The sequence below is a fragment of the Lutjanus erythropterus genome, chromosome 19, assembly GCF_056507025.1.
Source record: "Lutjanus erythropterus isolate fLutEry1 chromosome 19, fLutEry1.hap2, whole genome shotgun sequence".
Taxonomy (NCBI): Eukaryota; Metazoa; Chordata; class Actinopteri; order Lutjaniformes; family Lutjanidae; genus Lutjanus; species Lutjanus erythropterus.
Genome location: NC_139335.1, coordinates 30,899,892 through 30,927,424, shown reverse-complemented (window position 1 = coordinate 30,927,424; position 27,533 = coordinate 30,899,892). Strand labels below are relative to the sequence as shown.

Here is a 27,533-nt window from a genome sequence, read left to right as displayed (position 1 = left end):
TCAAATGCATTAAAACTAAAGTAACAAGCCTGTTTTTAAGATGTAAGGAGCAGAATTTACAGATACTAAAAATTTGTATTTAGTTACTTCCTACCTCTGCAGACTGGTGAAATTCCCCTCGACTCAAACATCCGATATCATTTTCATTAGTGTAAAATTACTGTGAAGAGAATTGCTTGCCATCAACTGTGACTTTTGTAACAGCTACATTTGACCAACAGTTTAATATTACAATTATTGTTATATTGCAAATAACACAATGACCTGAAGTCTGCTTTATCTTCATCTCATTTATTACATGTGAGCAGGTAAACAGATTTACACTCTACACATCTTCAGCTTCAAAGTAGTGACAAACTGCTGTGCATTTTGAACATGACTGCTTTAGTCATGTACTGCAGAGTACAGAAAGTTTTCGTGCACGCTGCAGCAAAACAAAATACAGTGTCTCCAATGTACACAACAGTGAGATATGACACTTCTCCTCACACTGTTAACCTGTATGGAGTAATATGAGTGATTAAATATGTCTATTACAAACTCAGCTAACAAGAAAAATCAGACAAACAATTGGCTTGGCTTTGGACAAAGCTGCTAATGTATATACAATAATAATAATAATAATAATAATAATATCGTTAATATCATAGAATTGTAACGTATTTAAATATTTTGATTTGATGATACAAATTATGACATTAATTTGATTTAAATAGAAATACATCATACTGAAAGCAAGTTTCTGGATTCATTCAGTATGACCTCTAATATTTACACCCTAATTCTGGAAATGTCTTTCATTCAAATATGTATCAGTGAAAACCAGGGATGGATTATAAGGGTAATGGACCCCTGGGCACAGGCATGTAAAAGGCCCCCCACCCCACCCCTCGTACATAGGAACAAGACAGTGGTTCTGTGTCCTTTTATATTTGTTTGATTAACTTTTCAACTCAAATTAAGGTCAAAGTTGCCCGTTCAGTAATCCCTCCATAATGAAAACTTTTCACATTTGATCATTTGCTAAAACAAATATTAATTGGCATGACATAGAGGAGCACGTCAAATCCTTATCTACAGTGTATACACACATGTAGAACCCTGCACACGCACTTCCACTGTACATCTCTACTTCTTCCTGTCTATTTTGCTCATCATGGCCTTGACGTCGACGGGAGCGGCCGCAGCGGCAGCCTTGGCCTTTTCCTCTTCCTCCTGCTTCCAGAGGATGATGGGATTGATGCCTGGGCTCCGGTTCTGAGCGTTTTGCTCCAGCTGGGCGGGACTAGGGTGGGAACAGAAACACGATGAGCAGGTTCTGATTTACTGTTACTGTTATTTAATGTTGTTTTCTATGAATTTATGAACAAATGAGAGAAGGAGGTTGCGCTTCAACAATGGGATTCTCAGTGGAGTGCTAAGCCCAAAATCCAGTAAACAACTCCAAAAAATCAAAAAAGGTAGCACATCTCGAGTCTGGAAGGACAAAATACTCACATTTGGCTCACATCACAAAAACAAACGCGCAATCACATTTGTGATCAAATGTGAGTATTTTGTCCTTTCAGACTTGAGATTTGCTACCTTTTTTGATTTTTTGGAGTTGTTTATGAATAAAATGTCAGGCTTATTAGATGAGATTAAGCTTGGTTGCTAAGCGCTGCAATGTGGGGCAATTTGTGTAATTAGCATCATAAGCTAATTAATAGCCTTGTATTGGAAACTGGAGATCTAAGCTCTAAGTGTCTAAGTTTGTGACGTCCAAAAATGTAAAGAAAATTTACATGAGCAATCATGCACTCCCTTCTCCTATTGGCATCACTTGCAAGGCAAGTGGTTCTCAAACCGTGGTCCGGGGACCTCCATGGGTCCGTTGTACTCTGCTAAGGGGTCTGGAAATAGATTGATTCATTTAAATTATAATGATGAGAACTCATATTTATTTACTTTATACAAAAGGCTTCATTATAGTTTGCATTTGTTTTATTCTATTTTATTAGCTCATTTACTAGTTTAACTTCCTTGAGGACAGAACTTCCCAGAGTAACTTTATTTTAATGTTAATGAGCTGCGTAGTGCATATAAATATTTTTAACTCCTGTGTCATGCCCAGATTTTCATCATAATATAAAATATATAAAAAAACATAATAACATAATAATAGCAAATATATAATAGCATATACAGCAAAAGATTAATAATATAAAAAGCTATTCTTGCATCAAGGAGTTTAAATAATGTAATTATCTTGATCAAAGAGCCAATTATGCTAACTGCTCAAATAGTTTGTCTAATTATAAAACAAATGCAGACTATGATGAAGTCTTCTGTATGAATGAATAAAATCATGATCATTTAAATGAATGAATCTGAAAACTTTTCCAGACCCCTTAGCAGAGTGCAACAGACCCCTGGAGGACCCCAGACCACTATTTGCCCAGCAGGTGATGCCAGTAGGAGAAGGGACGGCATATGATTGCTCATACAATCTTTTCTTTTTCAACTCTTAGCATCCAAGTTGAATTTCATCTACTAGGCCTTGGCATTGACATTTCAATCATAAAAGTTCACAGGAAACAACATTACCAGGTTCAGTAAATTTCCAGTCGGCTATAAGGTTGTTTCTGACAGCACACTTAAGTTTGAAAAAGTTTGTAAAAGATACAGAATATAAAAAATTTTGGTAAGCAGGTTCTGAGAAGAAAATTTGTACTCTGGGGTGATTCATGTTTGCACCTAACACCGTGGTATAATCATGATTTATAATAAAAGGGTCTAGTGGGATGTCAAAAAGGAACATGCTGAACATGTCAGAAACATGTGGCTGTCATCAGATGACTTTAACCACCAACCTGAAGTTATGAGCCTCAGGGTTCATTGCCTTCTTCTGGATGTCTTTGTACACCGGTGACTTGAGGTAACGGAAGAACGTATCCTGTACACATGAGAGGACAAGACAGCAGGTGAACTCAGCTTCACTACACCAAAACATCTCTAACACTAGAACAGACAACACAGTCTTTTTTCAAATTTATATGTGCAATAAATTTGTTGAATTCAAAAATACAATGCTGCTGGTACCTGTCTTTTTCTAAAAGTGTCTGCATTGTCATTGAAAATATTTTAGATATATATAAATTACACAAAAGCAAAGGTAATCTAATCATTTTATGCCTGTGTGTCATTGTGACTGCACAGAAATTGCTGCTGTTTGTGAATAATGTATCATCATGTAGCATCTTGGTTGCTCTCTGTCAATGAGACTTCACAAGAGGTCTCTAGTCCCATTAGTTTGCTTACATTAAAATATTAATAGTTAGACTAAATGATCCTTATCAGTAGAATAATTGAAGAATTTCAGGAACATAAAGTAGGGGAGACTGGGGACAGTTGTAACACCTACAGGATAAATGCATTCATCTCTTAACAGAGTTTGTAAGTCAAAGGTCAAAACGAGTGTTTATGTCAGTTCTGGTAGTTATGCAATTCTGGCACTTGTAGTTTTACTGTGTATATACTGTGCATTCACTCAGTAAAGAGTCTGAGTCAATCACTTTTTGGAATGATGGGTATTGTTATCTACAGGGTTTGAAACATAACAGAAGCACCTTCTTCATGAGCAGGAAGACGTGTGTCTGGGCTGCTTCCAGCACGTAGCGGTGAGGATGTTCCAGGCCTTTCACTGTCAAGCCCATTGTCCTGCCATCGATATTGATCCAGCGGGGGGCCCCAGGGGCCAGGAAGGTCCTGAACACACACACACACACACACACTCCAGATCAATACTGCCCTGTATCAGTGATACCCAGTGATTAGATTGGGGCAGGGCTGTCTGGGGCTCAGACTTACCATGTAGGCCTATATGTTCGCCTAACTTCGCACAATATATTTTTATATCTTTCTCTGTCTTAACAATTCAAACAATCAAACAAAAAAACATGTCACAAGTCTTTCAGCCAATCACACTCAAGATCACTGCATTGTCTTCTTTTCCCGCTTAAACATGGAGGTGTCCTGCTGACTGACATGATATGCTGTTTAACAAACTTAATGTTAGCTAACTAGTTGCTGAAGTAACATTAACCTGCCAAATCAGGTTGAAGGGTGTTTTAATGTAACCTATCAAATCTTCCACAACCTGTCTGTAATGGAAAGTGTGCTGGTTTGTTAGCATGTCAGCTAACATTAACAATAACTCAGACTCTGTGACCTGCAGTGATGGATAAAATACTCAGATGTAAAGCATTAATACCAAAATGTAACAATACTTAAATAAGTGAAAGTAAAACAAGCAAAAATCCTGCATTTCAAGAAGCAACATGAAGTATTAAAGTGAAAGTGCTAAATAAAGTTCCTTACTTTGTAGTAAAGTACTAAGGTAAAGTAGTCAGTGTTGTGCATGAAGGAGCTTAAAGAGTGGTGTTGATTGAACAAGCTCATATTTTTTGTGAACCATGAATTAAATGGTTCAGTTTGCAATTAATTAGCGTGAACACGAGCATTGCTCATTCCTGAGGGAGATAACAGCGCTTACATCGTCAGCTGATTAAAATAAAGTGTGACTGCAGCAGAGAGACAGACAGAGCGTGCGACAGAAATGTCGGCGTGGTATAATAAGTTTGGTTGATCATGCAGCATGAAGTGTATGAACTACACTGAAGACTGGAGATTGTGTAACAATAAGAAACTGATAGATCTATGTTATATTCACTCATCTCCCTCTTCATCTTTCTGCAGTGTATTATGGGGCGTTCAATTTGCACTGGAAAGGTGGAATTTCGACTTCCCAGATGGAACATGAACTAGCTCATTTTAACCTGTGTGACTCGAGCTTTGAGCTAGCTCTTCTAAGTGTGAACTTGCAAAACAGTGAAACAGTGCAGTAACATGCAAAAAGAAGATGTAGGTCACTCTTTAAAGCAAAACGACTGGTGCACCAGAATGTGAAAATCACAAAATGTTTCTTGCCACCAGCCCCCCTCACAAAGGATTGGTTTATGAACATAAGTTGATCAGGAGTCATACGAATGTTACACACAGGCATGTAAAGGCAGTCTTTAGACTAGTATCTTACAATGCATACACCACACACACAGTCCAATTGATCCGTCTCACTTGAAGATGGTCTCTGATTTTGATGACATGGAAGATGCAGTGCCCAGCTTCATTTCTTCAGCTGCCTCCCAGAAAGCCAAGTTCTCCCCTGGGATACACACACACACACACACACACACACACACACACACACACACAAACACAGTACAGTACAGTATATACATTTAGACACTCATTTATTACAGTCTCTTCCAGCAGTCTGTTGAAGCCTCTCTTACCGATGTTGCTTTAGATTATTTTATCAACCTTAAAACCTCCGAAAACTTGGCTTGAAATAGTAAAAATGCATAAAAGATATCAAAGTTTAGTTTCTCATGAAGTATGATCTAAAACTGTTCCTGACTATTCAAAAACCTGGTTCAGAAAAACAGCTCATTTTGCTGTTTAGACCATTTTTCAAGAGTGTGTGGGCGTGTCAGCTCATGTTTGATTGACAGCTGCCTCAGGAGTCCCAACACAGAAGCTAAGTAATGTCTGTAGATGCAGGCTGCAGCAAAATGTATTTTAGCACCTAAACAAAAGACCACCTAAAAAAATCAACATCAGTATAAACCACTGTCTCTGTTTTCTTTACAACCATCAAACTCCATGCACAGAAACATCGTTTTACCTTGCAGGACACGGAAGTTGTAGGAATTTGTGTTTGTGTTTGTTAATTAGTTTGTGTTGTTCGACTTTGGTGTAACTTTGGTGTTTTAACACATAGCTACAGATCAAGGCAGCAATAGACCAGCAGCTTTTTTTATGATTGGTTTGTGGAATTAATTGTGTAATTTTTGGAACAAATGTCAGAGCACAATCCCACCCAGTTCAAAATGCATACAAATATATTTCACATAAGCTTTGTATCTCATATCCATGTGTACCGCATATAGGAAATGAAAAAGTCTCTGACTTGAGAGGAGCAACAACATCACTATTTATGATCTTACAACCTGTGAGGAAGGTTGAAATAAACATAAAATAGTCGATCTCTGAATGTTGAGCCAGGTTCAACACAAGAAACTCATGAGTCGGACTGAGATGTTGTTGAATGATGTTTGGGAACATACCGCTGAACTCTTTCTTGAGGAAGATCTTGAAGTCGTCTCGGCCTCTAAGGTCGCTCAGCAGCTCGAACAAGCTGAAGGACCAGCGCTCCACTCGCATCTTAGTGGGGACGTCAACTCTAGACGCAAAACAAAAAGGATTTTCTGAATTTCGTTTTACTTCAGGAGCTATTTCTGTACACACTTGGCAGTAGTGTTGTGCATGAGCGCGTTAAAAGAGCTGCGTTCAGTGAACATGCTCATATTTTCGGTGAACTGAACAAACCAGTTTGCAATTAATGAACGTGAACATGAGTTTGTTGACTCCTGAGAGAGGTAACAGCGATCACATGGTCAGTTGATTTAAAAAAGTGTAATCACAGCAGAGAGAGAGTGTGTGAATATAAACAGAAGTATCGATGTGATATAAAAACCCACTTAATTACACTTATCACCTCACAGAAGGAATTGTGCATCTACTCATGGATGAGAGGCCTGTGACAACACAAGATCTGAAAAATTCATGGCGCCATCCTCAGCTGAGCTTTAACGTTAGCACCACTGAGCTAGCTAGCATGGTGATATGATTAGCTATGTTGGCTGGTCTTTGGATTATATATCTGGGATATGATATCTGGGCAGGTTTTTCAAATGTGGCACAAGCAGACATCTCTGTGACCAATATCTCCAAAATTCTGCACTCTCATCTGGATGGATAAATGGCTCTACATGATGCAGTTCTGCAGATGACTGTCCCTTTAACACAAGGGAACGCAAACATGGCCCAGAAATTAAATTTCCACCACAACCTCTCTGTTTTGTGTTGTTGAGCAATTCAACAGATTTCCACACAAATCTATAACAGAAGCTCACAATGTAAATTCAAGGCAGTACCCCTAACCCGATCCCCCAGGGTGTCGTCATCAGACTGATACCTTTGTGAAGCCAGAGAGAGATTTTAAAAAATGGAGCAGGCCTCACCTCCTCATGTTGAGAGTCCAGTACATGTCATTGTCTGTCTGCCAGGGGTTGCTGGGTAGACAAGGAGCCAGGAACGGGTCGTGGTTTTTGTAGGTTGTGATGTACTTGACCAGCCTGTGGAACCAGAAGTATTATGAGACCAATGGAGTCCACAGAGTGTCTAGTTTCTTTAGTGTCTCTAAGCTGGTACAGCCCACATTTTGACTGATCACTAAAAACTTAATGCTGTTATCTTAAGATAATGAGTATATTGTTTAGTTATTTCAAGAAAATCAACTTAAAGAAAAGAAAATGAAAACTTGCTGTAACTGCTGTAGCAACTGATTCACACTGTAAAAAATCATACAGGAATGTAGTGGAGTTAACTAATCTGTTCTCAGAACTTAATTTAAAGTTTTATTTATTCAAGTTAATTAAACTTTAAAATTTCTAGTATTCATTATAAACAGTTCTTCTAACCTGGAGACTTTTGACTTGAAATGATGAGTTGAATAAATGTGCTGTACAGATTTCAATCAACTCATTAAATTAAGTTTCTGAAGGAGTCAGTCACTATACGAGCAGACTTCCCAGCATGCATCATTCAAGAGTCATTCTGAAACAAAGTAGTTTTGACAGGAGCAGCTGCAGCTGGAAGTTCTTTGTGTGAAATAAAGAATGGACGCTTCAAACTGAGAAAATCTGAAGACTTGTGTGTTCAACTTAATATCTTAAGCTTATTGAACATGTTTTCTCAAGTATAGTGGACATAATATCAGGTTTATCTGACAAGAAAATTAGTATTGAATCATCACAAAATTATATCAATTTGTTGTTTCAAATTCAAGAAACTTAAAATGTTAAGGCAATCTGTATATTACACTTTTTAAGTTATAATAAATAGCTTATTTTTGCAGTGTATTATTGATTATTGCATCTGACTGTGCTTTGATCAAGTTGCATTGCATCAGATCATTTCTTTTCGTTTAAGAGGATTAGCAACTCTGCAACTTCACAGGCACAGTGCTCTACAGTGATCCTGTGTTTTCTCGAAATAAATTATCTCATTATCTTGAGAAATTTGCCTTTTGTTTTATTGAGATAATGAGATAAAATAACCTGTTATCTCAAGAAATTACCTTTGTTATCTCAAGATAATGTTATAATTGACTCACAATCTCGAAATAACGGTATTTGAAAAATTATTGCAATTGGTTATAATAGTTTGCATGTAATTATACATGATGAGTCATGATTACAAGCAGATGAATCAAATGAATATAAACCCTTAGAGAGGTTCCCAAATCGATAAGAAACCAGAGGAACTTACGCTCCAAGGGACACGCTAGATTTGACCTTTGACCTCATGATGGCTTGTTGATAGAACATGTTCTAGGATAAAAGAGAAACACACAAAATAACTGTAAATGTCATTTCTGCTAAAGTTTTATAAATCAAAGGATTTCAAACTAACCACTTTCAAATCTGTAGACAGACGTCCACATGAGTCCTGTTCACTGTCACTGTTTTCAGACTCAACACAGGTTGTTGCTTGAAACCAGAGGTGGGGGACTAGAGTCACATGACTTAACTCGAGTCAGGCGAAGACTTGAGGCTTGCTTAACTAACGCTGATAAAAGGCTTGACTTTGATGTGGTATTCATGACCAGAAACTTGACTAAGACTTGACACAGATGAATTGAAAGGACTGGACTTAGATATAGAGAATTTAAGTTTTTGTTGTTGTTTTTTTTAAACATGGTTGGGTGACTTTTAGTGCAATGCATGCAAACTTGACAGCTTACTAGGACGGGGCACACTGAAAAAGGAGAATTGTTAAAAGAAATGCTTCAGTTGGTAACACAAAATGAATTAAGAGTTTTCAAATCAAGTTAAAAAGTTAGATGAGCACAATTTCTTCAAGGGGACACCTTAAGACTCATTTATGCTCCTTTAACATACAAAAATAGACATGTGTTTTAAATGATATCGCCGTCACTGCCCACGCACTTCCATGTGCCCTTTACACTGGCATTGATGTTAAGCAATACATCCACTAGGCGGCGCTGCTCAGCGTCAACACTGAGGAAGAGTCAAAGGTTGATGACAACAGCAAACACAGTGACACAGGAGGAGGTTATAATAATGTACCTCTTGAAAAGAGCCAAAAGCAGAAACAGTGTAGGAGACGGAGGTGGTCTGCATACCATTAAACACATCACATGTGGACGGAGAATATTTTCACTGCCTATTTGACAATGACCATCAACACCATTGGTATGGGTCTTGTTTGAATTACTGGCTACACTGCTACACTGCCCAAACAACTACTGAAGGTACAGCTGGGTAACGGTAAGCTTTCAGGAAATGTGCAGACATACAGATAAAATGAACATAGAGTACAGACAGAAGGCTCCGTCTGTATCCACATGTGTATCTAACATAGAGCATAAATGAGCCTTTAACCAGTTAAAATATGTGGACATGTTACAAGCTAACCCATCTGTGTGAATTAAATATTTAATGTTGATGTTTGACTTGCTTGAGACTTGAAGATTAAGACGTGAGACTTGATTTGTGACTTGGACATATGTGTTACTCCCACCTCTGCTTCAGACCACCAACAATGAGCTTGGAGGAGATACTCTGATAAAATCAGATAGTATGCATACATATATCTGTTGAATCAAATTAAATCAGAATTAAATAGTATGACTTACCACTCGTCTGTACTGGTCAAAGGTGATTTTCTGAGACACAAGAAGAAAAAAACAGTTTGTTTCCAACATATATAGGTAAGTATAACAGTGCTACCCATGGTTCTATACCTACAGAAAGCTAATGTGGAAGCTACTACTATTAAAACACAAACAGAAAAGTGGAAAATAACAAAAACAGCATCTCCAGGGTAAAGGACCATTGATCTTGCAGTGTTTTTTGCAGCAAAAGATCAATACATTTGCAGCAGATTTTCAGAGAAATGGACTCCGTTTCTAAGATCCTGTGTAACGATTTCAAGTGAGAGTAAAACTGTCTAAATCTGGTCTGATGATTGCAAGCACTTGAAAATAATGCAGCGTTTGGCAGATTTTACATTCATTATTACAATGGCAACACTATCTCCTGGAGAGACTGTCCAAAGACTACATCAAACACACATTTATATAAGTGTAGTTTACACGAGGATGACAATCTCAGTATTACACTGTATACTGTTTTATTTTTGCATGGTTTACTCTCTTATCTTCATCAGTGTAAGGAGATCTGTTTGAAAAGAAAGAAAAACAGGACAAGGAAAAATGCAATGAATTAAATAAATTTGCCATGCAATCTTTGTTAAGTGGCCTGTTTGGTCATCTCCTGGCTCTGAAAGCTGCAGCTGAGGCTGAATTTGTCCAAAATAGGCTGAACAGTTCAATTTTTTTTAAGCTATAAAACAATCTTCTGTCTCCAGCTGGCACAAAACTCAGCTGCTCGGCTTTTAACAAACACTAGAAGACAACTGGACTCAGGCACAGTGCTATAGTAAATGTGTTTGCATTGTTGCATTCCACCACTGGCCTCCATCTGTTTGACAGTGCTACAGCTGTCCATCTTCCACATGTTATTGTACGTCTCCGTTCTTATATACTCCTGTGATCTTGCCTATACCTGTGGCATTGGGACTCCTTAAAAACTCAGTATTTCACCCAGGTGTGTGAGTGTCATGTGCCCGATGCACATTCTTATGAGCTTGCTTTGGATCGTCTTGTCACTTTTTGGATAAACTAAGAAAAACCGTAACCTAAAAACTTGTTCATCAACCTAATCTTTGCCTTAACCCCAAAGATTAAACATGCAGGAGGCCTCACGCCTGACTGTAACTTCACTCAGAGATTATTTTTAATTTTCTGTGATTTATGTAGATAAGTTTAGATTTTGGTTCCTTGTGCTGGCATGGCTGCAACCGCGACACTAGACTTCAGTGCAACTTTTCAAATGACTTCAACCAACCATTATAATGTTATAATTGAAAATATTTCTAAATATCGCTGCAATACATTGACAAGATGGACTAAATGATGTCCAACAACAAATATGTGGGTCTGTATTCTGATGTCAGTGTAGTATCTTGCTTACAAGGCTTGCAAAACTGAAGATATCTCATATTGTATGTATCTAGTTCATCTAATTTTCCAAGCTTTAGAAATAAAATTAGCCTATACTTTTCCACTCAGTTTTTTCTTGTACTCAGAGCACAGGCTGAGATGTTCGCTGGTACGCACTGCTACATCTTGAAAAAACATGCCCATTTGGATGAAATACCAAGTTTTTCGCAAGTCCCCTGTGCCATCATTCAGTCTAGTGACCATGCTAACAGCAATGTGGACAACACCAGCAAATACCAAAACATGAGGGTGGCAGACAACAGAAAAAAACACAAAAGAATAATTGAAATTGACACTCAGGGGGTAACATCCTGGTCAGAACGACTTACTGAATGTTTTGGTGATTTGTTTGAGGTTTGAAGTTCAATAGTAGAAGGACAGCTCTGAATTTGTCCTCTCAAAGTTACAGTAATTAGAGGAGAACTTTCCTCTCATAGAACTCAAGATCTGGACACGACTTAAGCTTTTCTTGGGTTTGATAAGCACCTTAAGTCCCCTCAGCGCTCCTTAGAAAGAGTAAGCAGCAGGCTTACCAAACCTCTCCCAAGGAAAGAAGATACAGTAGAGCCTGCTCAAACTTGCTTGAAATCTGGCGTGCAGTTTCAATATTTCACATTTTACTCTGAACAATAAGCTCAGTGTTTCCTCAGACAGCAACACATTAATCTTCTGGACTAGTTCAGAATACTATAATGGCCACTGGAGCAGCTGTCAGTGAGAATTGTGTAATCAGAGCATTTTTACAATGTTGCTCACATTTATCTGAAATGTATCCTGAAATTATATGTGAATTGAGTCAGTTCTACCAATTCTTAGCTCAACATCTTATTTCACCCATTATTAAAACACCAGTGTGAATCTCAGTGTGTAAGATTTAAGGGCATTTATTGGCAGAATGTGGCAGAAAGGGAATCTAACATTCATGTTTTCATTAATGCATAATCACCTTAAAATAAGATTTGTTGTGTTTTTGGATATCATTCTACAGTAGCCCTGAGTGGACAAATCAAACTGTTGCATTTGAGAGGGCTTTTTTATGTTTTTTTGAGAGTTTTGCAGCCACCATAGCTCTGCCTGTAGACTTGGAACAAGGGAATGCCAGACTGCAGCCCAGGATGCAGCAATGATGCCTCTGCAAATGTCTGTGGGGAACTTGTTTTGGTAGAACATTTGCATGTGGGGAGGTGAGCTGTGGCATTAAAATTAAATTAGTAAATCCCCAAAAAAGAAAACATAACAACAGCTAGCTTGTTTACTGTCATACCATTAGTGGCCAGATTAGGTTAACTTGCCTTTTTCAGCATGTAGGCGTCTAACTCAGAGCTTGTTGTTGCTGTTTCCTGTAGCAACAGGGATTCTGAAAATGATTATCAGATAGCGGATAGTATGTTGTCTCAAGTATGAGGCTTTTCCACTGGCACTTTTGGCCGTGCAGAGTCAAACCGTGCCGCGCTGATTTGCATTTCCATTAGCACTTTCATTGTCCAGAGCTGTGCCGAGTCACGGCCGATATGGACCTACTCTGTAGTGAGGCCAAAGCCAAATGGACTGCGGTGACATCTCGCCAACCTCAGCCAAGCCGTGATGACCCCCTTTCCTTCCCCTCAGACAAGCCTGTGTTGCAAGCCTCTATTCATGTCTGTGCAGGAGAGCTGAGAGAATGATGTTTCTGAAAGCATCTGTGACACTTGTGTGTTCAGCTCTCAGTTCTTCAGAAGTGAATCTCTGTGGTTTTAAGTTTAGTTTCTCTCTTGTGTGACTGTTTTTATGTTCAGGTGTCTGCCTTATTTTAACGTCTTGTTGTACGGGCCCACACAGGAAATGTGTCAAATTACTACTGATGAAAACTAAAAGTTTCCTCGTTGTGCTGTTTAAAGGTTGTGAAAAACACAATAACACAGGGCTTTTATTGTGAAGAACTTTTATTGTGAAAAATTTTAAAGCTTGAGCTAAAGCTAAAGACTTGAGCTAAGCTGCTCGTCTTCAGTCAAAGACACACCTTGGTATGGAAATGCAAATTCTTGCTGTGCTGGGCTGACGTGCCAGGTCAAGCCAAGCCAGCACATGTGTGTGGACAATGGGTAATAGTTGGCAAATGGCACACACACATTTCCTGTGAGTCAGGCTAGTTGGAATCTGAAACCTCACCTCTAGCTGCCACTAAACCCTACGCACTGGTGCTTTAATAACACAGTAAAGTCAAATAAAAATAAAAACATGATAAATGACTGGCTTCGTTACTTTTTTTTGAGTGTTTAAAAGAAAGGTGAAAGGGAAGAGAAAGAAAAGGGAAAGGCAATGGAAGGAAAGGACAGGAAAGACAAGGAGCAGAAAAGACAGGGAGGTTCTAGCCTCTAAGTGGATAGAGATCAGTTAGCAGGACCACAGTCCATGTTAAGCTCTGGTAAGTTTCTTAAAAGACCAGCTGACCTCAATCTCTCCACTCTGCATGTATGTGTGTAGACATGTGTTACGCATGTTGTGGGGATATATGTCTGTGCACACACTCACACTGTGGGGACTAGCTTTCTTTATAGGGACAAAAAGTCTCCATAACTTAAATCATTACATTTTAGGGTGAAGACTTGGGTTTACGCAGTGGTTCCCAAAATGGGGGGTGGGCCCTCATGGGGGGCCATATAGGCACTAGTGGTTGGGTGTGGATGACCAGGGAAGTAATATAGAATGAAAGTAAAATGAAGATGATTTATGTAGAAGCAATAAATAAGCACAACTTTGCAAATATCACAATATTTTTGACCAAATACTGCATTGCTGATATTGCGACAGTACTGTAGGGATGATTACTGGTGCTTTCACAAAATACTACCACAGATTTTGATGATCATCAGTAATGTGGATGTAATGACTAAGTGGGTAAAGGCAAATAATCTAACGATGACCAAGAAAAAAGAGAAGAAAGGAAAGGTAAGGTTAGGGTTAAGGTTAAGATTAGGGTTACAGTAAGGCAAGTAGTAGTTATGGGTAGGATTACATCAATGTAATGTCCTATGAAGCGATGGAAACACAACTGTGTGTGTGTGTGTATATACTGACCTGTTACCTCATCTGTGCTGGTATCCATAAGACGATCTGGACCGCAGTCCAGAGCACTGTGAGTACGACGCTGGACACACACAGCACATACAACACAAAGTATAGTTATATGTATTCACCTGGATCATGGCAGTTTTATCATCTCATATATACAGTATATACAATAACACAGAGTGATACACACTGACCGGTGGCCTGTTCACTATCCAATAAGCCCTCTCCTGGCAGTCAAACACCACACGATCCGGCTTCTTCCTCTCCTTACCAGCCCTGACACACACACACATTCAAACACAGATACACACAGGCAGACAGACACGCAAAAAGAATGGGAAGTGATGTTAAACACAATGAAACAATAATAAAAGGTGTAGTTTGATGAAGTAACATGAAGTAGCACAGGATCATGGGAGTTGTTGTCTTCAATGTTAAACAGCCACAGTTGCAGATGAAAATCTATTCATGATGTGTCTCAGAAATGTTCGGAAATGTTCACAGACGAGGAAATGTATTAACATTTATTCAAGCTACATTTCATCTTACTGACCAGCTTCCTTCTGCACTGATGCACCCTGTGTTTCCACCAAAGTTATAGCAACAGGTGACCACCAAATGAATTATTGTATGAAATATTTGGGATAATGTACCTCAACAAAATATAGAACATTATTGTTTTAGACATGTGGAAATGCTACTATTGCTTTAAGGGGAAAAAGCTAACTTAACAAAATTTCTCTGTGTTTACAGACTGGTTAGTGAGATTGAATATAATGGTCTCCAAGTAGTGGTATGTTGTCAAAAATGTCCTCTCAAATATACATTTATAGATACATATTTATTTACTACATATATATGATAAAATATGACCAAGTGTTTAGGGCTTTTGGTATTTGAAAGTTGTAAAAACTTATCTAGGCCTGGTAAGTGAACCTGCGTCAGTTTTCGAGCGTTTCAGTGCTGAGCCAGTAAATACTTGTAGTCTTTAATACTTGTAGATTTAAATGTATTAAAAACCAGGGAATTGATTATTAACTTTAGATGAAACAGGGATACAGCCAAGGAGTGTAGCTTAAAATAGATTTAAAAAAATACATTTTAAATGTCAATTAGGTAATTGTGTTCATAAACATCCTGTAATGAATATGGCTCATTATGGCTACTTTCGTTTTAAACAGCCATTCTGAATTTTGAAGAGAAACAAATTCAGCATCCTCAATAACCTCCAAAACCATGTCGATATTATCCAAATCAGCCAAGCACTTGCTGAAATACTGTCCATGTACTGTAGGTGAGTTCATGCTGGTTTATGCTAATTGCTAATGATTGCTAATGATAATAATTGCTAATTGCGCAGCATATGCAAGTTGAAAGAAGAGCAAAGAACTGAAAGCTTTTCTCTATGGAAAAGATGTTTTTGCTCTTCTACTGACCACCTTTGGCAAGAGTTTGATCTGATTGGTTGAAGTTAGCCTGTGTTAGACATAATAGACAAATGGTTCATCCAATCATCTACAAAGTGTTTTGGGTTTTTTTTTAAAGTGCCTGCCCTTTTCCAAACTATTTCTAAGGATGACTTCCCAGATGGTTCTGTGTAACAAACCATCAAGCTGTCTCTCATACAAACAGGTAAAATGCACCTCAAAATAACCAGAGAAAAAGAGGCTGTAATAGTTTGACCTACTTGTACTGCTCGGTGGCCTGCATCACAATAAAGTCCCACTTGTGGTTCAGCCATTCATGGAGATGGTTGTAATGCGCCTGTTTAGAGTAAGAAGGAACAGTGAAAACACTCTGAAAAGAGATTCCAGCCAAAACAATGAACCTTTAAAAAGTCATCATGGAATATTGTGGCCAATAGCACCATCTAGTAAATATATAAAGGTGAAATAGCTGCAACACACATTACAGAAATACACTTAAAATAACCACATAATGGGCCTCATACGAGAACATTTTCATTTCTTTTCTTAAATTTCTCTTAATTATTTTATATCAGAAACAAATATGTTATTAGGGCGACTTATCCAGATGGTTTGTTGATATGTTTTACAGATCGGAAATGCAATTGCTGATACCTGACTAGTGGGAATTACATTTCCACTGGTCACAATCATTTTTCAGCATGTGGATATTCAACTGTAGATATCTGTTATTGTTATTTCTACTAGTGAAGAAGGAATTACTCATATCTGTAAATCAGTTCTGACTCATAAAAATGTCATTTCTAGATGTGAGAATATATTTGTAACATGTCAAAGTTGTTTTTCAGGTATTTTAAATTGACATATTGACATGTTGGGATGTCGTTACCACTGGTGAAAAAACTACATTACCACTAGTTTCTTACACTTGCACTCACGCACACATACAATCATCTAAATACAAACCTGTTCGTAGGGTTCCAGTTGGCCTTTCTTGCGGATGTTCCTCTTTGCCAGGTAAATGGCTACAGTCACAGCAAAACAAAATCATTACTCATCACGCGTGTTACAAAAATGATTGCAAACAGCTGTCTGAAGTGAACACTTGGGGAAGTTACCCACAGTCAGAGAAGCAGAGGTGTCAAAGGAACACACATTCTTTACTCAAATAGAAGTACAGAGAGTTGTGTTTAAAAAAAAAAAAAAGGACTGGTAAAACTATAAATACTGATTTGAGTTCTTTACTTAAGTAAGAGTGAAAAAGTACCAGCTCTGAAGCGTACTCAAAAATAATAAAGTATCTTTTTTGTCTTGTTACGACTTTTACATTGTTTTTCATCTTGTTACATCTGTTTGTCTGGTCATGTTTTTTATGTTGTTTTTTGTCCTGTTATATCTTTTTTGTCATGTCTTTTTATTCTTATTCATTTTGTTACAGCTTTTTTGTTACATTATTTATAGTAGTTACGTAATTTAAATTTTTGTTTCGTCTTTTAAATTGTGTTTCGTCTTGTTGCGTCTTTTTTATCTTGTTTTTCATCTTGTTAAATCTCTGGTTATGACTTTAACGTTGTTTTTTTGGACCCATTCTTGTTACATTTGTTTGTCTTGTCACGTTTTTCATGGTTTTTTTGTCTTCATTACATGTTATTTTACATGTTATTACATATTACTTTTATGTTGTTTTTTGTCTTGTTACATTGTTTTCTGTAGTTACGTAATTTATGTATTTTTCATTTCTGTTTTTGTCATCTTTTACATTATTTTTCATCTTGTTACTTCTTTTTGGTCTTCATCTTGTTGAAATCAGTCTTGATGTTAGGAAATTGGCATGCAATGATGCAAAATAAAAACAATCAATAATTCCTCTCAAATCTATTATCTATCTATTGTAGGGAGTAAAAGTAGAAACAGAGGTCTGGATCTGTCAAAACTGAAAGAACATACCTTCCTACAACCACACAGCTCATATTCATGTTTTATCTTGTTATCTGAAAGGCTTGTCTAGACTTTTCATTTAAAGAGTAACTCCTGCTATCTTTTAACTTGGACTCTATTTTCCCATGTTTTGCAACAAAGACAGGACTAATGGGGACAATAATTTTTGAAATTTGAAATCCAGGCATTTTTTGCTGCTGACAGGTTCAGATTATTATGAAGTGTCGGACAACATTATGGAAAGGATCCCTACAGAGATAAACCTAATTATCTAAATAAAACTCAGCAAAAATCTCTGGTTAGGGTGGAGTGGAGGGTTTATTTCGATGAAACCAGAGTTGGTGATTTTTTGAAAAGTGGAAAGATGAACCAAGACATTTTTGGTGAGTTTTATTTTGTTTCTGTTGAGTTTGAATGAAGATGATCACAATGATGTTAAAGTTACAATTTTGCAAAGGGAGACTGGTTGTTTTGGCAGGACAAGTAATAAAAAAAAAAAAAAAGCTCCTGGTTTAACAAAACGCTCTGTGTCAGAAGGGATCCTTTTCATAATGTTGTCGGACACTTAGAATAACAATCTGAGCCTGGCAGTGGCAAAATCAAACACTTTTAAAGGACGTACTTTCACAGTGCACAGTTGCTCAGAAAAAGTTGCTCTTCTGTTGGCTACAGAGCTCTCCTTCCATACTGGACCAAAAGTCTTTTCAAAAATCGTTAGTCAATAAAGCCACATTTCCACCACAGGAACCTTCCCAAAAGACTAGGAACCTTTTGAGGAACTTAGTGCGTTTCCACTGCAGGGTCTAAATTAAGTTCAGGAGACATTATTTTAGTCCTCAAAAAGTCCTTGCTCTAGGAGTAGTACTTGTAAAAGTAGGAACTTTATGGGTGGAGCTTGCAGAGCTGAACATTTCTGATTGGTCACAGCATTTTATTTCAGACACCATTTTTAAAACTCTGCAGCCCCAAACCAGTTTGTTGTTTGTTTGTTTATTTCATATGTTTTGACACATCAACATGGAGGTACAGAATAACAGAGGGACCAAGTCCAGGCCCTACTGAGCATTTAAACTGAGGACTAATAACGATGCCTGTTCATCACTTGTTTATGGCATCATCATTGTTTTATTTGCACTCAGAAAAATGTTGTGTAAAAACACCTGTTACTTTTTCATACGTCAGCTGACTGATTTGCCTAATCTTCATTGGTCTTTAGGCTGTGGTGGAAACACAGACAACAACGGGTTGAGGTAACCTTTTAGTTCTGTAAAAAGTAGTTCCTGGGATTAAAAGTTCCAGGTCCTTTGGGTGGAAATGCAGCTTAAGGTTCACACATAAAGGTCAGGTTTCTGAATTGAGACAATAAATGATACATTGTTTCAAATTTCCAGCCAATCCAGTTTGCATTCATAAAGGCAAAACTCAAACAGTCCAGGAACTGTAAACACAAGACGTGGAAATGTTCAATTATTGGTCAGTTAGCAGGTAAAAAGCGGTTGCTTGGTCCTTACCAGAGTTTGAGTCTGGTGTTCCCAACAACCCACATGAACTACACACCAAAGATGTAAACACTCTAGGGTTCAGTTCAACTGGACTAAATAAGGCTGGTGTGAACACGCCCTTAGACACAAAAAGGGAAGATAGGGTCCAAGTTTAAAACTATCAAAGTTACCCTTTAAGTGCCTTGTTTGTTTGTATGTGGTTGAACTGAAGGAGAGGAGAGTGCCTCTCACTCATGTTCCTCTTCCAGTTTTGTCAGGTTTTAAAAGGTAAGTTGTACTTAAGTTGTACCAAAAAAAAAAAACCCGATCCAAAACAGCCATTGATCTAATCAACCCCACGCACAACCTGACACACTGTACCCACCGTAGTCAGTGTCATCTGCAACCCATTTTTGTGTAGGCCAGAAGTACGGGGTCTGCAGAGGAAGAAGAAAGGTTATTTTGATATTTTTATATACTTGATTTTTCAATATCCCCCACACTGTAAATGCAAACAATCAATTTAAATTACTTTAATACTGTGAAGCTTGGATTACGTTACTAACTACATTTTTAACAAATAATTATGATCTCTTTTGGAATATGTTTTTAAAGTAACCCTCCAAACCCCAGTGTCTCCAAAAACGCTCCATAAACCTGTTTCTGTCTGCTTCACAGGTCACTATGATGTCATGGAAACACCAGCATGAGCTGTTTTGTTGTTGTTGTTTTCAGTGAAGCTTAATCTCCAAATTCTGTCTCCCTGTGATGTCAAAGTGCAGCACTGCTTCCAATTATAGGCAGCAAAGAAGAGGTGAGGATTTAGTTTTACCTGGAAGCGGTACAGGCTGGCATCGTTGCACATGACCAGCTTCTTGTGGTTCTGCAGGGGGTAGATGTAGCCGTAGGCCACTAACATGGTGCCAAAGACCTGAGCCTCTGGAACACACACATGTAGACGACATGAATGAAGCCGTAAACAACACATGGATACATCAGCTTCTGAAAATAACTGACGTGTGCAGATGTCATGGGTGAAGAGGTATAAGACTGACCTGCCAACAACATGAAGGAATATTTTTTCTATTTTTATGACTGTTGTCATTAAAGTGAGTGAGTTTTATTTGGTTTCTGTCGAGTTTGAATGAAGTGTGTTTTACGATGATAAAATTATTGTCTCTGTAAAAGGAGTCTGGTAGCTTTGTTTCTGGTTGAACAAAAATCAAACTCTTTAAGGAAAAGCTCTATCCCTGTAGGGATCCATAATGTTCTCAGACACTGAGGGCCCTATTTTCACCTGGCACACAGCTGATGGCATGAGTGACGTTGCTAACTTAAACCTCTGCAGTTGTCATTTCCCTGCGTTTTCAAGATAGGAAATGAACATGCGCCTGTCTGTGTACGCATGGGCAGGGGGTCTAAAAATGAAAGTGTGGACAGGTGTGTTTGGTTTCCTTTGTGAGACTCAGTGTAGTCTAAACTACTTGCACCACAGACCTGCTAAAGTTTGTGTAAAGTCTGTGGTGCAGTAGGTCTGTCTGCACAAGATAGCAAACAGTGCATTTGGCTGAAGCCCCACACACACACACACACACACACACACGTCTCCATAATCACCAACACCATAAACATAAATATTGAAATTGCCAGTATGCATGAGTATTTCTCTAAAATTAGTCTCACTAATAACGAATAAGGAATTATTAGTATTATAAAGCCTTATAAAGTCTCAAACCTGTAAAAGGCGCACACGACAGGATCACAGCTGATCGTCTTTAACAGATCAGTCACATGACAGCTGGAGCAGCTGGAGTGTTTGTGTCTGCATGTAACATTGTATTAAGATGACATAACTGACCAAATGACACTTAATGACAACAGTCATAAACATTCATCAAGAATCCTTCAACTTAATGACATGTGCCATGTCAGGCTTAGTTGGCAAACCCTTCAAAAACCTTGTTTGTTTTTTTTATGTTGTATAGCACTGTACCTTCTGTGTTGGTCTTCATCTTGTTTGCAATCCATGCAATAATGTCCTTACCTGTGTGGAAAAACAGATAAGAGTTGAAACCCTGCACAGAGCACGCACACACACACACACACACACACACACACACACACACACACACACACACACACACACACACACACTGTCCTTTAAACCTTCAATGCATACTCCAGGTCTTTAAAGAGACTCTGTCTAACTCTTTTATTTTATTCAATTAAGGCCTCAACTTCCTGCTATAACTGACTGTAACTCCAGATACAAAATGATTCTAATATTTTTCTGTAAAACCTTAATTGTCAGTACATATGGAGTCTGGAGTTTGCCACAAAAACAATTATGATAAATTAATAAAATGATCAATTAATAAAAGCTACTTGGGATATAATGATACAAAAACTAAAGTATGAAAATACCACAATAAAAGGGTCATGATGCAATATTTATCGAGATATTAAAAAACAAAGACAAAATGATGACATGAAAAAATGTCTTTTACTGAGTAATAAATCTGGTCAGAGTTTGCATCAATTCACATTTGAATAAACACAGCATTACAAAACTCAAATAATACTGCTTTCTTGTTTTCCATTTCTTTATCACTATAAAGTGAATTTCTTATAGGCACAGTGGTTTGAGCTGAATCCTAATGTCAGCATGCTAACCTGCTAACAATGCTAACACTAACACTGGTATACCAGTTACTATGTTCATCACCTTAGCATTACATTAGCATGCTAACATTTGCTAATTGGCACTAAACACAAAGTGCAGCTGAGGCTGATGGGAATGTCATTAGCTTCTGGTCAGCAAAGTAGTGAACAAGTTAAAATTTTGAGCTGATGATGATGGAAAAAGTCAGAATGATGTTAACTGCTATGCACGGTGCTCTGATTTTTCAACATCCACAGAATATTCAGTCCTACGAATATATTAACTTGGACTATATCAAAAGAAAGAAGAAATCTTCCAGTTTCAAACACAAAATAAATTTTGATCTAGCTTCATTCATTCTTTTTTAAATGCTCACAAATGTTGGTTGGTTTCATCAAAAAATTCACTCTGAAAAACAGAGAAAACTGCATTTTTGTGAAAGAGATATTTTTCAGCAGAATATCGACTTCACATTTTTATTTTTGTTTTTTTCGTGTGTGAAGTCACTGTCACCAGTGTGGTTAACATCAGGTGTGTGTGTCCCCTTGCTCCCCCGCCCCAAAACACTGTCCGAGAAGCCCAGCGGATTGAAACACTGGAAGCCCTGCTCTGTTCCCGGGCTCTGAGCCTGGATCACTATGGTTCCTTTCTTCTTAGAGGGACAATTTTTTGTCAGATGATGTGTCACAGCGTCCCCTACCGCCTTACAGTGAAAACAGCAATTGTCATTGGCGGACAAGCGTTATGGCTTAAATGACGAGATATCTGTAGAGTTACAGCAAGACGTGCTTGCAGTTGGTGATTACTGTGCTAAATTATTTGTCAGTCTTTAAAGATATCAGGCTTTAAAATAACCAGAGAATAAAGTCAAAATGAGTAATAAGTTGAAATGTTAATCATTTGAATAATGTAGCTATCTCAATGTTTGTGTACGCTTCCAAAATGACTTCCAATATAAGCTGCAAACAAATGTATGGTAAGTTTAATGGAGGATGTGTTTCCACCAGCTTTCATTTCAGAAAGGTGACCATCATGAAAACACATCCTCAGTTAACAGCAGGAATGATGGAGGGACACAATAACAGGCAGCGTCAGCCTGGAGACATGACAACACTAATTCATAACTGAAGCCAACAATCACTGCAGGTGAATCACTCTGCTTGGCTTGTATTTTACAAACTGTTACTCACAGCAGGAGCTGCTTAGACCCAGAGAGCCTCCCTTCTCAGCGGGGTTTGGCCCATGTATCTCTGCTGACCTTTTCCTCGCTGGTCTTAGACCGGATTAAAAAGCCACTTTAACTCCTAAAGCACTGTCCAGATCTCATCCAATTGTGGGATGCCTTATTTAGCCTGTGTAGGCTGCTTAGACAGCAAGGCAGTCCGTCACTGTCTCCAGTCAAGCTGCACTCTTTTTTTGTCATGTGAATTTATTTATTCAGAGTTCTTATGCCTGAACAGTAAATGTCATCTTTTGTCTTCATTTTAGGAAGTTAACGTAACACATGACAGGAACTTAAATGAAAATACAATGAACAGGAACAGTGAGGTTCAGAAATAACAGGCTCTGAACAAATCAAGGCTTTATAAATAATCAATACAATCCAACAGGACACAACATTGGTATTTTTAAAATAATAAAGCTTGATGAATAAATGATCATAATCAATACATATAAAAATAAAAGCAGGCCTATGCTGTCATTCTAATTCTTATCAATATTAGAAGAGGTCACTCAAGGACTGCAGAGAACAGATGGTGAAGCACCTACTGCAATAGAACCACAACTGTTTTGTATAGTATAATTATATTTAAGATGCATAGAAAAAAATGTAATGGTATTGTAACACACATACACACAACTCAACGCATGATGTCCTCCAGACTTATGATTTTTTAAAAATTAAAAATTAAAAAGAACAAGATGAAAACAAAACATTAAAATATACTTTGCGCCATGATTTTCTTATAGCACCTTGCATGCAGGTTGTAAGAACTTTATAATATTTATAGTCTCACCAGCGATGACATGTGGGATGGTAGTGACATTGAGTTTCTGCTCTGAGCCTTTGACCCCACTTTTTTGGTCCTGCATCTCCACCACAATGGCCTCCAGCTGGAAGTAGAAGGACAGCAGCCAGGATTCATTTTTATGAACCAAAGAGGACACTGAGACTCACAGAAATAACCTCATACTGTGCAGAAGTAAACACAATCATATCAGATCCAGCTCCTTTAATTTGACCACTGAGGCTAATGTCAGATCTCATTTGTAAGTCAAACAAGTTTTCTTTTAGACCTCACTGTTATCTCAAGAGCTGATTATTAAAAACACATTTAAGATCAGTGCAGTGAGACAAAGAAATTAACATTTTAAGATCTTCAACTGGGCTCAAATTAGTCTGAGACTGAGACGAGACAAAGTTATTTCTCAGGAGCCGAATTTAGGAAGTATAAGTATATTGGTCTTAAATTGAGCTTGCTTATGTCTAGGACACAGTTTATAGATTGTTGTATTTTTTTTCCAGTCATTGATGTATAAGGCCAAGTATAAGGTAGGATGAATGAATGGAATCTTGCCTGGTACATCTATGAGAACGTATTACAGTATTTGATTACTTTCTTTGTGATCTAAATGCTATGATGTCATGCCTATTTCCATTCAAAGTATACATAATATTGATTGTCAAGCTATGTGTGTTTTGTGTATGGAACCCCAAAATGTTTAATATCAAATAAATAAAAAATACGTTGTGAAATAAGTGATAATATTCATATAAATTATGTAAAATATATGAATGAACCAACTGTTCGTGAGATAATTGAGAAAATTATTAAACCTACAATCATTATGAAATCTTATTTCATCATTCATTTTCAAAATTAGAACTGCAGTGATTAATGGATTATGAATCGATTTAAAACAATGAAATAACTATTTTGATAACTGATTAATCACTTTGAGTATTTGTTAGGAAAAAAGTGAAAAATCTCACATTTCAGTTTCTTAAATGTGAATATTTTCTGGTTTCTTTACTCCTCTCTGACAGTAAACTGAATATTTTTTCGGTTGTGGACAAAACAAGATGTTTGAGGACGTCATCTTGAACTTTTCAACATTTTTCACCTTCTTCTGACATTTTATGGACCACATTAATTAATAGACAAAATTATGGACAGATGAATTGATAATTAAAATAACTGTCACACAAAAGCCTTGAACAACAGGTCCAAATATGGATGTACATACCATTTTCTGATATTTTATAAAATAAACAACTAAGTGATTAATCAAGAAAATAAATGACAGGTAAATTAATAATGAAACTAATCCTTAGATGTAGCCCTATTCATAATACCACTTTTATTTCATTATCAACATTTTATTTCAAAATATTCTGTTCAAAAGTTTTTTTTCACATTAGACGTCAAGTTCTACTTTATAATGACACTTTTTTTTATAATGATAAGCTACATTTTATTTCATAGTGAGACTTTTCATGACAGTGATGTTGTTACCTTTCATTCAGTCTCGTCACCCTGGCCACTCTGAAGATAGTAACCTAGCAACTGCTACCAGGGTTAGCATGTTAGCTCCTGTTAGCTAAAGCAACAAGAAAGCTATTTTGACACAAAACAGCAGAGTACACAGGTGTTACCAATGATAAAGGTTCATTCAGGTCAGAGTCAGGACGCTGCTGTTGTGCATGTTGGCTCAGTGGAAAGTGCTTTATCCTACTTTTTCATATCAGTAGTTGCAGTGAAAACCAGAGTTATTCTGAATCAAACAACTAGAGGGCGCTGCTGTAAATAAACAGTACACAAACACAGTTAAACTGCTGCAGCTTAGCTTGCCTTAGCTTAATAAGGCTGCTCATGCTACAGCTAGCTTGACCAGTTTGTGAGTCTATTACTCAACATCAAAAGTGTTTGTGTTAGCATTGTAAGCTAGCTCCTGTTAGCTTAACCAACTTAAAATTTTGCTTCAGTTGATAACACACAAGACTACAAGTTAGATGAACACAATTCCTTTAAGTCAGATGTACTTAATAATCTGATTGCATTCAAATCAACAGTTTGCATTAATGAAACTCAAATTTAATTCAGGTCAACGTAACAGTCCAGTTCTCCAACTCCATTATTTCTGCTCCTTAACAAGCCTGACTGAACCTGGGCTTGACTTGACTGTCAACTTAATAGCTTGTGTCATTCAGTGAGTTTATGAAAACTTAACACTATTTAACTAATTAGGTGGACCATTTTATATCTAACACAGTGCATTATTAGACTACAAAATATAATTAGATTACAAAGTTTGTCTTCCTTGTCATCCTTCTTTCCAAGTCACCAAGAGAAAATGGCAGCTCAAAATGTGGACGTCTTGACCTGAGACGTACAACACTAAGGGAAACCTAACTGATGCGTTTTTACTGAAATAAGAATGACAGGTTAAAGGGAAAGGGGTGTAATAAAGTTGTTAGAATCCAAAAATACACTGCCATCACTAAAACAGAAAGCTGAATGGTACTCAAAACATAACATTACTTCAACTACCACTGAAAAACACTTTTTACAGTGTAGAAAGTAGTACCAGACACACCTACTACATGACACCCCATTGAAACAATAGCACTTTGGTAAAATTTAGCCACCAAAACTACATGGTTAAGTTAATTAGTATTTAATCCAGGAAGCTGTGTCAGGGGGTGTTGTGTAGTAAAGTGGGTGTGTTGTGTAGTCTGTGAGGCTGCAGATAGACCCTCCCTAGTAATCAGAGATATACTTGGAAAACTTTTTCACTTTTATTTTAGTAAAAAAGTTGAATCAGTACTTAAGTTCTTTTTTTTTTACGAAAGTATCTCCTTTTTAAGTAAAGCATGTGTGTATTTTTGCCACCTCTCTAACATCTTTAACAGCAGATCTTTAACTCAATAATTAACATAATTAATGTTTGTTAATGTAACTTTTTTCTGTAATCGACTCTGTTGTGTCTGTTTGGCCTTTGCTTCAGTATATCAGTGAGTTTGATCTGAGGATTGTACCACTTGAGGTCAGGTTATGCTGCTGAACTGTACCGTATATTTCAGCTGCAGTGATGCCTGGCAGCAGAGCTGCAAAGCTAATTGGCTTTAAGGTGGAATTAGAGCTGATCTTTAACAAGCTCCTGCTCTACTGGTGGCAAACAAATCATGTGTAAATCTCTCACAAAAACATATGTATTTAATAAGAGCTCTCATGGAACTGGAAATGAAAAAAAATAGAAAAGACTGAATTTAAAAAAATGACTGTCATCATATATGACTCCTACTTTTGAACAGTTTAAACTGATATTAGTGTGGTTATTTTCTGTCTTGTTTTTTTTATGGACTCTCTTTTGAGACTGAAATAAAATTTTAATTGAATTTTAATGTTTAAAACTTGCCCACATTTCGAATTAAATTAAGGATAAAATATGAGAAATAAAGTGGTTTATACATAGTTTAAGAACAAAATAAAACTGATGATATCCACTCACCTTTTTTAAGCAGTGCATACGGGGCCGGAAATGTTGCCCCCTGTTTGGACGTGCTGTCCGAATTGTCATATTTGCAGTTAAGTGAAAACCAAGTCAGCTGCAAAAAAATTAAAATAAAATAAAATAAATGTATAAATATAAATCCTGGTGTGAAATATTCCAGTCAGTTGCTGACAGAGAAGTGTGTGCACGCAGCAGACTTGAACACA

General features: G+C 37.3%; 1 protein-coding gene across 1 annotated transcript; it reads right to left on the bottom strand.

The window, feature by feature from the left end:
* Positions 1-762: 762 nt before the first annotated feature.
* On the bottom strand, positions 763-27,533 carry rgs9a (regulator of G protein signaling 9a). Its single transcript, XM_084743433.1, has 17 exons — positions 27,325-27,533; positions 23,829-23,925; positions 21,142-21,192; positions 19,981-20,087; positions 19,534-19,585; positions 16,696-16,754; positions 15,990-16,066; positions 14,497-14,578; positions 14,316-14,378; positions 9,824-9,853; positions 8,434-8,495; positions 7,125-7,238; positions 6,168-6,283; positions 5,116-5,203; positions 3,609-3,747; positions 2,853-2,935; positions 763-1,285 (listed from the first exon to the last, which is right to left on the bottom strand). Exons 1-17 carry the CDS (start codon positions 27,391-27,393, stop codon positions 1,129-1,131), a joined length of 1,446 nt encoding a protein of 481 aa, XP_084599559.1. The 5' UTR covers positions 27,394-27,533; the 3' UTR covers positions 763-1,128.